Raw genomic sequence first — 12,355 nt, 5'->3', positions numbered from 1 at the left:
AGCCGGGAATCGAACACTGGTCCCTGGCGCTGTGAGGCAGCAGTACTAACCACTGTGCCACCGTGCTGCCCCACTGTATCCTTGTATCACTGTATATGCTGTATCATTATACATAGGGGGTTTTACACAGACTCACACCCGTTACAACAGACAGACAGATTGTACCTACAGCTGGAAACTGGGAGTACATTTAAGGTCCTAAAAACTTCTGTCTTGAGACTCGCTCTTGATGTTTAAACCACCTATGCTTCCATGGCGTCTCTCACTCTAGGTCCCACCTCCAGTTGGCTGCGCTTGCTCCCAATATCCACTCCTCTCACTATGTTCCTGTTGTGGATGACTAGCCCCAGAATCTTTCCTTGAAGAATGGAAGATGGAGTGATGGTGAGATTTGCCCAGGCCGCACTTCTGCTTGTGGCCATGTCAGTAATGGATTTGTCTACCTTACTGTCAATCCCATTGTATAGATCAGCCAGGCCACACCCTCAGGATTTGCTGTTGAAGTACAAAAATTTAGAATTTAAAAAGTGCTGCTTGGTAATCCTGTACTTGTCAATGGCAAAAGAAATTGCATATATAAAAAAATTAGTTAGAGAAGAGGGAGAAATAGGTGGGCGCTTTATTGCAAAAGAAGTGATAAAGTATTTCTCTGAAGAATTACTAGTTTTGCACATCTTTTCAAATTGTTTACTTGTATTGCTAATTTTAATATCTGATATCTTTAACACAGGGCTCGAAAAGAATCTTACGGTCGCATGAGATTATACTGCCACCTAGTGGTCTAGTGGAAACTGACCTGGCACTAACTTTTTCACTTCAGGTACCTGATTTATTTGACACTTCATTCTGGAGAGGTTTCATTGGAATATTTCTGAAATATTTTATCTTTAAAATGCTTCTTTCTGATAAATAAATGTTACCTTTTCACATGGATTACTTGGTAAAGTTAGGAAGGTCTTGTATTCATCTAAGCTCATCCTCCCAGAGATGCCTTGCCTTTGCCTGAATGGCAACATCGGTTACATATTATATAATGAAGAAGGGGAAAAAAGTGAAAATACATTTAATTCAAAGTTTGTGTGACTGCCTTAAGTTTATGGGAGCAATGGTTTCTCCAAAGTAATACAATTTTAGTTAATATCAAATGAAGAGAGAGATATAATATGAAGGAAGCAGTGGTAATTTTTTGTCATTCATTAGGCCTGAGCTAGCGTATTGCTTCCAGTTCTGCACACCACACTTCAGAAGGCCCTTGTGACAAGTGCAAAGTTGGGTTCTGATGTTGCAGATGTATAGAACGTTGGTTCGGCTGCATTTGGAATACTGCGCCCAGTTCTGGTCGCCACACTACCAGAAGGACGTGGAGGCTTTAGAGAGAGTGGAGAGGAGGTTTACCAGGATGTTGCCTGGTATGGAAGGGCTTAGTTATGAGGAGAGATTGGGTAAGCTGGGGTTGTTCTCACTGGAAAGACGGAGGATGAGGGGTGACCTAATAGAGGTGTATAAAATTATGAAAGGCATAGATAGGGTGAATGGTGGGAAGCTTTTTCCCAGGTCGGTGGTGACGTTCACGAGGGGTCATAGGTTCAAGGTGAGGGGGGGGAGGTTTAACACGGATATCAGAAGGACATATTTTACACAGAGGGTGGTGGGGGCCTGGAATGCGCTGCCGGGCAAGGTGGTGGAGGCGGACACACTGGGAACGTTTAAGACTTATCTAGACAGCCACATGAACGGAGTGGGAACGGAGGGATACAAAAGAATGGTCTAGTTTGGACCAGGGAGCGGCGCGGGCTTGGAGGGCCGAAGGGCCTGTTCCTGTGCTGTATTGTTCTTTGTTCAGAACTGAGAATGGGGTGAGGACCTTCACTTCTGTAGAGAGACTAGAGAAACTAAGATTTTCCTTATTTCAGAGAATGTTATAAGCGGATTGAACAGATGTGTTCAAAGTTATGAAGGGTTTCAGTAGAATATGTAGATAGAGGAATGGTTTCCACTTGCGGGATGGTCAGTAACCAGAGGACTCTGATTTAAGATAAATGTCAAGAAATGTGCTTGGGTGGGGCTGAGATCTCACTTTTTTTCACATAGATTTAGTAGTAAGTGTCAAAAGCTGCACTGCAGTAACTCCTTAGGCAACTCCTTAGGCAGCTCCTTCCAAACCCACGACCTTCCAAACCCACGACCTTCCAAACCCACAAATCCAAGGACAAGGGCAGCAGATACCTGGGAACACCACCACCTGGAAGCTCCCCTCCAAGCCACTCACTATCCTGACTTGAAAATATATCGCTGTTCCTTCACTGTTGCTGGGTCAAACTACTAGAACTTACCTCCCTAACAGCATGGTGGGTGTGCCTACACCACATGGACTGCACCAGTTCAACAAAGCAGCTTACCACCACCTTGTCAAGGGCAACAAGGGATGGGCAATAAATGCTGGCCTAGCCAGCGACACCCGCATCCTGCAAAATGAATTGGCTAAATTCTTGAAGAGGAGTCATTTACAGGGTTTTGAGAAAAGAGCAGGGGAATGGACTAATTGGATAGCTCTTCCAAAGAGCTAGCACTGGTTTGATGGACCGATTGGCCGTCTCGAATGATGAGAGACTGAATGTGTCAGTGCCTCTTTAATTTAAATTTGACATACATGGTCAGAATGTGCACAGGCCCTCGATTTGTTGTGATATTTTTTCAGTGCTACAAGCTGTTTAACCCAGCGATTTGAGATAAACCAAAGATGCTGTACAGGATTTTACCATTACTTAAAACAAGAAATACTTGGGTCTGGTGCAACTAAAAAAAAATCATAAGTTGGCAACATAGAAGGGGACCATTTGACCCCCATTGTGTCGATTTCATGCTGTAACAATCCAAAATGGAATCCCACTACCCTGCCTTGTCCACAGCTACTATTTCTTTCTCTACTTTAAATTATACTTTTCCTTTACATGATTCAATGGTCCACTCCTTGACCTCACTCCTTGTGGATTATAGAAATCTATAACAATCTCTGTCTGTGACTATTTTAAATTGGTGATGCCCTCCCCACCCAAATTTGTCGCAAATCCTTCAGTCACAAAATAAATTCTTCACTCTATCGAAATTCAATGAAACCTCCTCCTAACCTTCTCCGTTCCATCGTCCTGGTGACTCTATGCTGTTCACCAGCTATATTGGGTTGTCTAAAAACTGTGCACTAAGGTAGTCTAGACTGTGCAGGGTATTTGGAAGGAATGGCATTTAAATGATTAAATCATGTGGGCTCCAGCTCAAACCACTGTCCTCTTAGATGAATCATTCTATTGACCAAATGCTAGATAGATGTCCAGTGGCATAATGGTGGTTAAATATGCTATGGAGATGTTCAGGGAACAAAGAAGACAGTTTGTGATTGGAAATTTCCTTGGGAAGGTAAAGAGGGAGGATAAAAGAAGGGTAACTAAGGAAGTGAAAAAGAAGGGAATCTTGAAGACTGTAGAGAGCACCTGGGGCGAAGGTGAACATAAATGAAACAGAGGGAATGTGGGACATTTTTTTTTTAACTCCAAGAAGGGGGTAGCAGAACTCTCAAACGGGAAATACTAGAAACATTTAGCAGGACAGGTGACATCTGTGGAGAGAAACAAAGATGATATCTAAGGTCAATGATCTTTCATCAGAACTAGTAAAAGGTAGAATTGGAATAAGCAGTTGAAATGGGAGGAGAATGATGAAAGAACAAAAGGGAAGGTTTCTGATCGGGTGGAAGGCAGAAGAGATTAAATATAAGGAGATGGTGTGCAGAATCAAAGGGAGTGGTAAGGGGACAAGTAAAGGAACAAAACGTGTCAAGTGGGAGTGTGAATAGCTGACTGATAAATAGCTCCCACCCTGAAGCACAGATAAGGGGAAAGAGAGTCCAAAACCGAAACTTGCAGAGGAATCAGAAGCAAGGTGGGGAGAAACATTACAGTCAGATGCTCGTCATGGGGGCCTGTTGTGATTCATGCAGACGTGACCTCACGCCAATATGAATGGGCAGTTTAAGGCCTGATAATGAGATTCAAATTGATGTTAATGGTGATCCTGCCTTTTAAAGTTGGGATTCCCATTATGCCATTGGCAGGAGTGTGGGGAGAATAGAGCAGGGAAAGCCTCCTGCATAAAAGCGGTTTTGAGACTCCCGCTCGATTCTATGCCCTCTCCACTGTTACCACCCCCCTAAATGTCTGTGTGGAAAATCCCGGCCACGGTGTTTGTTCTCGACATGTTCTCTCATATAACTAACTTAAGCAGGAATCAATTTGCCTTGACACTGCTCTGAAATTTACGGCCTTTCTTTTCAACAGTACCCCCATTTCCTCAAAAGAGAAGGCAACAAGCTGCAAATCATGCTTCAGAGGCGAAAGCGATACAAGAACAGGACCATCCTGGGATACAAGACTCTGGCAGTTGGATCCATTAATATGGCAGAGGTAAGACTGGGAAAAATAAGAAGACTGAGGCAGCTACTGTTCTGGTCCATGATACTGCAGTCATTTTGTGAGATAGTGTAAAATGAATAATAGTCAATCAGCAACCCATTTTGTTGTTGCCATTAACTGACTTCAGTGGAAATAATCAAGCGTGAAGGATGTAGAATGGACTGCCGATTCACTATCGTCCATTTTACATTATTGCACAAAGTTAAAATGACTACAATAAATCCACTAACTCAGTAGCATGGTAATAGTATTATGAGGGCAAAAGGCATGGAAATTAATTGAAGAAGAGCAGGCGAGTTTCCTCCCTGGAATCCTGGTCATTATTTATCCCTCAAACAACATCGCTAAAACAGAGTGCAGAGACAACTGTACATTTGTAAGAACTAAGTATGCTTCTTCTTGCTTCCTCCTTGTAACACAGGTGATGCAGCATCCAACAGAAGGTGGCCAGGTCCTTGCTTTGCTCAGTAACCTCAAGCAAGCTGCAGTCAAAGTGGCTGAAATCTGGATCTTTGCGCTGTCCAGCCAGCCAATTGACCATGAGGATAGTTCAATGCAACCTAGTCCAAAGATAAAGTCAACAGGTGCGGTTGTGTCATGAGCCATATTCATCAGCTTTTTTTAAAAGTCTGCATTGAAATAACTAGTACTGATGTCACTTGAGTTGCTATTGAGGTGAACGAACAGTGAATGCTGTCTTTGTTTAGAAAGTTACACTGGGTTTAGTGTTTTGACATCGGTGCATTATGAAGAGAATTGCGTAAACTGTGTTATGGGATTCTTGTGGGAATTCCCTTTAAATCCCATCATTTCTAATTATACCCAGTGCAACCACTGTCAGGGAACTGCCTAGAGCCACCAGTGTTTATTGTACAGCTCACATCCCAGATTTTGAACAGCAGTATCTGGGCATTTCCTTGCAGTTCAGTTTCTCACATCCACCACTTTCCTTCAGTAGAATTGAGTGGCAACATTACCATTGCAGGGGATGGAGGTGGTCAAGTTGTTTAGTCTGCCAGTGTCGAAGAAATGAAGCTCAGTGACATGATGCTTTCCCATCCCTCTTTGATCCTCACCGCCAAGGAGCCCGTGGAACTGGTCGCCGTCTTTGCCACGAAAATTGGGATCAGCTATTCTTTTGCATCCGCTGCATTCCTACTTCCCTTTGCCATGCCGAACCTCCCATAATGTTCTCTCTGGCCCTGTCGCTGAGTGCAATTCATGTTGATTTCCTGTCCTATTTTGCCCAGTGCATACCTCTGGGCTCATCTTGTTCATTTGGTCTTCCTCATGCTATCTATCTTAAATCCAGTCGAACTAAGCTGTTGATCATCCAACTCCTAACCTGGCCCTATGTTAGCTGGCATTGTAAATGTTTGTCTCTCCTCGGGTACCGTTCTCCCACCAGCTCCAACATTTTTAAAACCATTATCATAGCTCTCCTCAATAAAGCACACTGTACCTCACTGTCCTTGGAAACTAACACCCAATCCCCAAACCCTTCCACCCCCCGCCCCCTAACACAACATTCTTTAGCATGGTGGACCTTAAATCAAAGCCCATCTTTGTTTTCACACAATATTTGAACACCTCTGTCCCAACCACAATCCTGAAATTATTCTAATCAAAATCACAACTCATCTCCTAATTTTTCTCGACCCCTTTACAGGGTCAACCTAGCCTTTCTCCTCCAATGCCCCCGACCTGCTCTTCAGTTCAGTGGGACTGCCTTCACCTCCCTGACTGTGCATGGTGTAAATGACATGGATAATTTTGACTGGCTTAAACCATAGATAAGGGGCGGCACGGTAGCACAGTAGTTAGCACTGCTTCTTCACAGCGTCAGGGACCTGGGTTCGATTCCCAGCTTGGGTCACTGTCTTTGTGGGGTTTGCACGTTCTCCCCGTGTCTGCGTGGGTTTCCTCCGGATGCCCCGGTTTCCTCCCACATTCTGAAAGACGTGCTGGTTAGGTGCATTGACCCGAACAGGCGCTGGACTGTGGCAACTAGGGGAATTTCACAATAACTTCATTGCAGTGTTAATGTAAGCCTTACTTGTGACTAATAAATAAAGTTCAAGTTTAAAGCAAGAAGAGCTTAATTTATTAGGCTGTCTTACTTTTTGCATCATGCTCTGTTGTATATGCATGAGCCACAAATTTACAATTTAAGGCATCTTTGTTATTTCACAGATAATTACTCGGAGGAAGAGTATGAAAGTTTTTCTTCTGAGCAGGAAGCAAGTGACGATGCAGTCCAAGGACAAGTACGTAACACTGGAAATGTTCACATTACTTGGGTCCAAAGGGTAGATGCTGGATAGGGGTGTGGCAGGATAGGTGCTATAAAGGGCTATGACAGAATAAAAACTGGGTATGGGCACGGCAAGGTTTACTGCTAAAGGGTGAGACAGAACGAGAGTAGAGCAGGGTAACAGCACGGCCATGGAATAGGAAGTGTGGGAGGTAGATCAAGTAGATCATAGAGGGGTGTGAAGAAGGACATAGAAAGATTTGTGAGAGGCTGAGGATCTTGATTTCACAGTAATTTTGAGTTTTATAAAGAGGTTACTCACTTGGTTTCTGACGCTCAGTTGTGAAATCTTTAGAATTTTACACAAGGATTGGCAGGACCATGCTTTTGCTAACTGATAAGCTGATCTTGAGAATAATGGGACTTTCGGTTTGCATACATATCTTTCAACCCTTGGACCCTAAGTTTGCATCTACTCGAGACTGCTAAGCTGGGTTTTTAAGGGCTTTGCATAAAATGATGAGCATGTTGTGACCCAATAGGATCTATAGGACCTGTGATTTATAGTACAGGTTCCCTACTAGATAGAGAATCTCATTTAGAGATCATGGGATATAATTTCTTAGCTGTACTGTTTTCATACTAATGCTTAACAGAGCTGTTTAGCAAGTAAGCAAGTTCGAAGAAGTCACATTGATTTAAATTGGAAGTTGTGCATAAAGCATGTGTACAGGACAAGAGCTGGCTGGAAAATATATTCTGATGAAAAATGTTCACACTGGTTCAACAAGCATTGCTGTTTAAGTTTGGGAGAGGAACCATTACACTAAGCGGCATCTTGATTGGAACATACGAGATCTTGAGGGGTATTGACAGGATGGATGTGGAGAGGAATGTTTCCTCTTGTGGGAGAATCTAGAACTAGGGGTCACTGTTTAAAAATAAGGAGTAGCCCATTTAAAGCTAAGATGAGACAACGTTGGTTTTCTGAGGGTTGTGAGTCTTTGAAACTCTCTTCCTGAAAAGGCAGTGGAAGCTGAATCTATGAGTATTTTTAAGGCAGAGGTGGATAGATTTTTGGTGGGCAGGATGCAGATTTGACGTTCCTGGCAGACCAACCCTGATCTTTTTAAATGGTGGAACAGGTTTGTGGGGCCGAATGGCCTATTGCTTTTTGTTTGTATTGTGGCGTGCTGTAGCTGTTCAAGAAACACTCATGGCTCACATCAAATGTGAAACTAGAAAGTTTGCTCTGTTCAAAGTACTGATATCCCTAACTTTGAACATGGAACTATTGAAATGTAAAGCACAGAAGGAGGCCATTTGGCCCATCATGCCTAAAATAGCTCTTTAAAAGAGCAACCGAATTATTTCTAATCCTTCGCTCTTTCCCTATAGTCCGGCAGTAAGCACAGAATTAATCATAAAATGAAACTGAGTGGAATCAAATCCAAATGTGGTCATGTAGGAAGAATATCAATTTAATGATGAGCTTTACAGCATATTTGAAATGTCTGCCATCAATGTGCGAGCACAAGCCTGGGGTGTGTTGTCTTTTGTTGTCCAAGCTGGGATAGTGACAGGCTGGTGGTGATGCTACTCAAGACACAGTACACTAAGCATATTTCTTAGCATGCATAACCTCACTTTCCCCTTTTAAAAACACAGGCAGTTATATTGTTTTCACTTTTTTCAGGACATGGATGATGATGACTATGATATGGGCAAGCCCAAAAAGCAAAGGAGGACAATTGTAAGAACAACCTCAATTACAAGGGTTAGTGGAGTTCATTTCCTTTTGATGGCTTTAGATACATAACGTGGAGCATACAAACTCATATTCATTGATCTTTTTCTGTATGGGTGCTTCTTGTTCATATGTATATACACATTCCCATGTTGAATACCAAGTCAAAATCCATCCGCACTCCCTATTAAGCACTACTTCATAGGGAGTGCGGAGGTCAATCTTACTATTGCCCTAGAAAGCAATAGCAAAGTAGGAATAGCATGTTACATGTATAGTGGAAATCTCCCAAGTGTTGTAGAAAAGTGATTTCTAAATCTCGTACTACCCATCCTGTGAGCTTTGAGTGAAATTACCAATCTGGTACCATTTTATGCCAAACAAAGCCAACTGAATATTAGATGAAGCACATTGATTTTCCATAGCCAATAATGAGCAGAAAATTTCAGTCTTGGAACCAACTATAAAGCTTGTCCAAGAGGTAAAATAACAGTGTTAATTTCAGTAAAAACAGAAAATCCTGGAAAATCTCAGCAGGTCTGACAATTTCTGTGGAGAGAGAATGAGAGTCATCCAGATTCAGATTTCTTCAGCCAGAGAGTGGTGAATCTGTGGAACTCTTTGCCGCAAAAGGCCGTGGAGGCCAGGTCATTGAGTGTCTTTAAGACAGAGATAGGTAAGTTCTTCATTAATAAGGGGGTAAGGGGTTATGGGGAAAAGATAGGAGAATGGGGATGAGAAAAATGTCAGCCATGATTGAATGGTGGAGCAGACTCGATGGGCCGAGTGGCCTAATTCTGCTCCTATGTCTTATGGCCTTAAAACGTTGGCTCTATTCTCTCTCCACATAGACGCCGTTAGACCTGCTTGAGATTTTCCAGCATTTTCTATTTTTGTTTCAGATTCCAGCATCGGCAGTATTTCGCTTTTATTTTAGTATGTTAATTAGTTCACTAGACCTTAAACTAGATGGTTTCAGTTAGTAACATGCACAGCCCTTTTGGGTTGCATCACTTTTCATGGCTTCTTTATTGTGCAAAAGATGCATGACTGATTCTGAAAGTTTAACTATTTTTTCCTTCCAGCAACAGAACTTCAAGCAGAAAGTAGTTGCATTACTGAGGCGGTTCAAGGTTTCCGATGAGGTATGCTGATTGGCACTTTTATATTTTTTAATGGGATGTGAAATTAGTGTATGTTTACAATACAAAGCAATCCTATTATGATGGGTCTCAACCAAAAGTACCCTCCCAAAGAACAGGTTTGTAAACTATTTGCTGGCCAAAGGGTTAACATAGAAACATAGAAAAACTACAGCACAAAAACAGGCCCTTCGGCCCACAAGTTGTGCCGAACATATCCCTACCTTTTAGGTCTACCTATAACCCTCCATCCTATTAAGTTCCATGTACCCATCCAGGAGTCTCTTAAAAGACCCTATTGAGTTTGCCTCCACCACCACTGACGGCAGCCGTTTCCACTCGCCCACCACCCTCTGTGTGAAAAACCTCCCCCTAACATTTCCCCTGTACCTACCCCTCAGCACCTTAAACCTGTGTCCTCTCGTAGCAGCCATTTCCACCCTGGGAAAAAGCCTCTGGGAGTCCACCCGATCTATGCCTCTCAACATCTTGTATACCTCTATTAGGTCTCCTCTCATTCTACGTCTCTCCAAGGAGAAAAGACCGAGCTCCCTCAGCCTATCCTCATAAGGCATGCCGCTCAATCCAGGCAACATCCTTGTAAATCGCCTCTGCACCCTTTCAATCTTTTCCACATCCTTCCTGTAATGAGGCAACCAGAACTGAGCACAGTACTCCAAGTGGGGTCTGACGAGGGTCTTGTATAGCTATATAGCTTATATAGTTAAAAGGCAAGACCAGTCCTGTCATCATTTGATGTCTGCACACATTCTAGCAGGAGTCACTTGTTTGTAGGAGTTGGAAGGATGATTGATTCCATCTATTTTCAATGGCCTACGGATGTTAAGATTGCTTCCATAGCCTTTTCACAACCCTTTCAGGCTAAAATCAGTGTAGATTCGGAATGGAACTCTTACCTTTGCTCATGAAATTTTTGCTGCCCAAAGGTCATTGTTTACTTTCTGGTAACTCTCCCAAATTGTGGTTGTGTAAGTCACAATTGTCACCACGATTGTCAGCAGACTATCCTGCAGCAACTGAGCCCAATCCTGTCCATACCCTCACCGAATATTCATACCTGTTCCTCCCTCGGGGGTTTCTACAGAGTGATCAGGAGCCAGAAGATAAGTGCAAGAGATTTAGGAGAATTTCTACCCAACTCTAGTTGAATTTCTTTCCTCCTTAACCCAAAGGTGCTGAATCCAGTTATATCACCCTATTGTCACACTAATTGACACAACCCAACTCAACATAAACCAGTGATCAGTGTTGGAACATTCATGGCCTATAGGAATTGGTGACTCAATGAATACACTCACTAAACTGTCACGAGATACTTTGGCATTTGTATTGTCTCATTATGATTAGGCTCAAGCTTTGTTACAGAAAACGGAAAAATGTCACCTTGTGACTTGTCAAATATGTAGCATTCCGATCTTAAATGTGTTGTTTAAAATAAAAAAATTGCATGCAGAATTAACTGGGCCATTATAAGTGATTGAATAAGTCTAGTCCTTTGATAAATGCTTTTTTATTTGTGTTCATCAAGGGAAAGGAATGGCGAATGGTTCATAGATTGTATTAGTGCCTCACTTCTATGTGTGAATTGTTGTAGGTCCTTGACTCGGAGCAGGATCCCACAGACAATGTACAGGAGGTGGAGGAGGACCTGGACCTGTTGTACGACAGCTTGGATGTGGAAAATCCCAGTGACAGCGGCCCTGACATGGACGACGATGATAGTGTCCTCAGCACTCCAAAACCAAAGCTCAAGTATGGAGATTTGTCACACACATTATTGCTTTACACTCTTGCAGTTACTGTCACGTCATCAAGGTTGAGTCAGAACTTTGCTATTGAAATCGTGCCTCTTGTCTCTCCTCTCTCCTCCCCCCCCCCCCCCCCCCGCCGCACATTACACACGCCAGTCTTCAGCCAGTTTGATTCATAATATCAAGAAATGGCTGAAGACATTGGATGCAACAAAGACTATCAGCCCTGACAACATCAGACATCCTGGTTGTAATACTGAAGCCTTATGCTCCAGAGTTAGTTGTGCCATTGATCAAGCGGTTCCAGTACAGCTGCAACTCTGACATCTACACAAAAAATGGAAAATTGCCCAGATATGTTCTGTCCACATATCCAATCTGGCAAACTCTGCCCTATCAATCTGCTCCGAACCATCAGCCAAGTGATGGAAAGTGTAATTTACAATGCTGTCAAGTGGCACTTACTCAGCAAAAGCCTGCTCACCGATACTAAACTTGGGTTGCACCAGATACACTCGACTGAATCAAGGCTTTAATGAAGTCAAACATGGTGAGGTGAGACTGACTGCCCTCGACACAAAGGCAGCATTTAACCAAGCATGAAATCAAGAAGCCCTAACAAAATTGAAGTAATTAGGAATCGGGGTTAAACTCTCCAATAGTCTTAACACAGAGGAAGGAGACCAATCAGCTCAGCCTAGAACATCACTACAGGAGCCCCTTAGGGTAGAGTCTTAAACCCAAATATCTTCATCAATGACCCTTTCCTCCATCTTGAGGTCAGAAATGGGATGTTCATTGATGATTGCAGCGTGTTCAGTACCAGTCATGACTCCTCGGATACTGAAGCGATCCATCCACGTGTGCAATACCTGGACCGCAATCAGGCTCGGGTTGATAAGTGACCAGCAATATTTGTGTCACAGAAGTGCAAGATGATGACCATCCCCACGTAGAAAGAACTGAACCATCTC

General features: G+C 42.9%; 1 protein-coding gene across 5 annotated transcripts in view; it reads left to right on the top strand.

Moving 5' to 3' along the window:
- Nucleotides 1-12,355, top strand: part of pacs2 (phosphofurin acidic cluster sorting protein 2) — a 216,665-nt gene that overhangs the window by 130,428 nt on the left and 73,882 nt on the right. For all 5 annotated transcript variants that reach the window (XR_013499993.1, XM_078233467.1, XM_078233466.1 and 2 more), the window contains exons 3-9: nucleotides 731-820; nucleotides 4,332-4,457; nucleotides 4,888-5,050; nucleotides 6,660-6,733; nucleotides 8,417-8,497; nucleotides 9,553-9,612; nucleotides 11,225-11,382. Coding sequence is in view for 4 of the 5 variants with exons in the window: in XM_078233467.1 (XP_078089593.1) it covers nucleotides 731-820; nucleotides 4,332-4,457; nucleotides 4,888-5,050; nucleotides 6,660-6,733; nucleotides 8,417-8,497; nucleotides 9,553-9,612; nucleotides 11,225-11,382 (752 nt within the window). In the remaining variant the exon portion in view is untranslated. The remainder of the gene's footprint in view (nucleotides 1-730; nucleotides 821-4,331; nucleotides 4,458-4,887; nucleotides 5,051-6,659; nucleotides 6,734-8,416; nucleotides 8,498-9,552; nucleotides 9,613-11,224; nucleotides 11,383-12,355) is intronic.

The sequence above is a fragment of the Mustelus asterias genome, chromosome 18, assembly GCF_964213995.1.
Source record: "Mustelus asterias chromosome 18, sMusAst1.hap1.1, whole genome shotgun sequence".
Lineage (NCBI taxonomy): Eukaryota > Metazoa > Chordata > Chondrichthyes > Carcharhiniformes > Triakidae > Mustelus > Mustelus asterias.
This window is presented reverse-complemented; position numbering and strand designations above follow the sequence as displayed.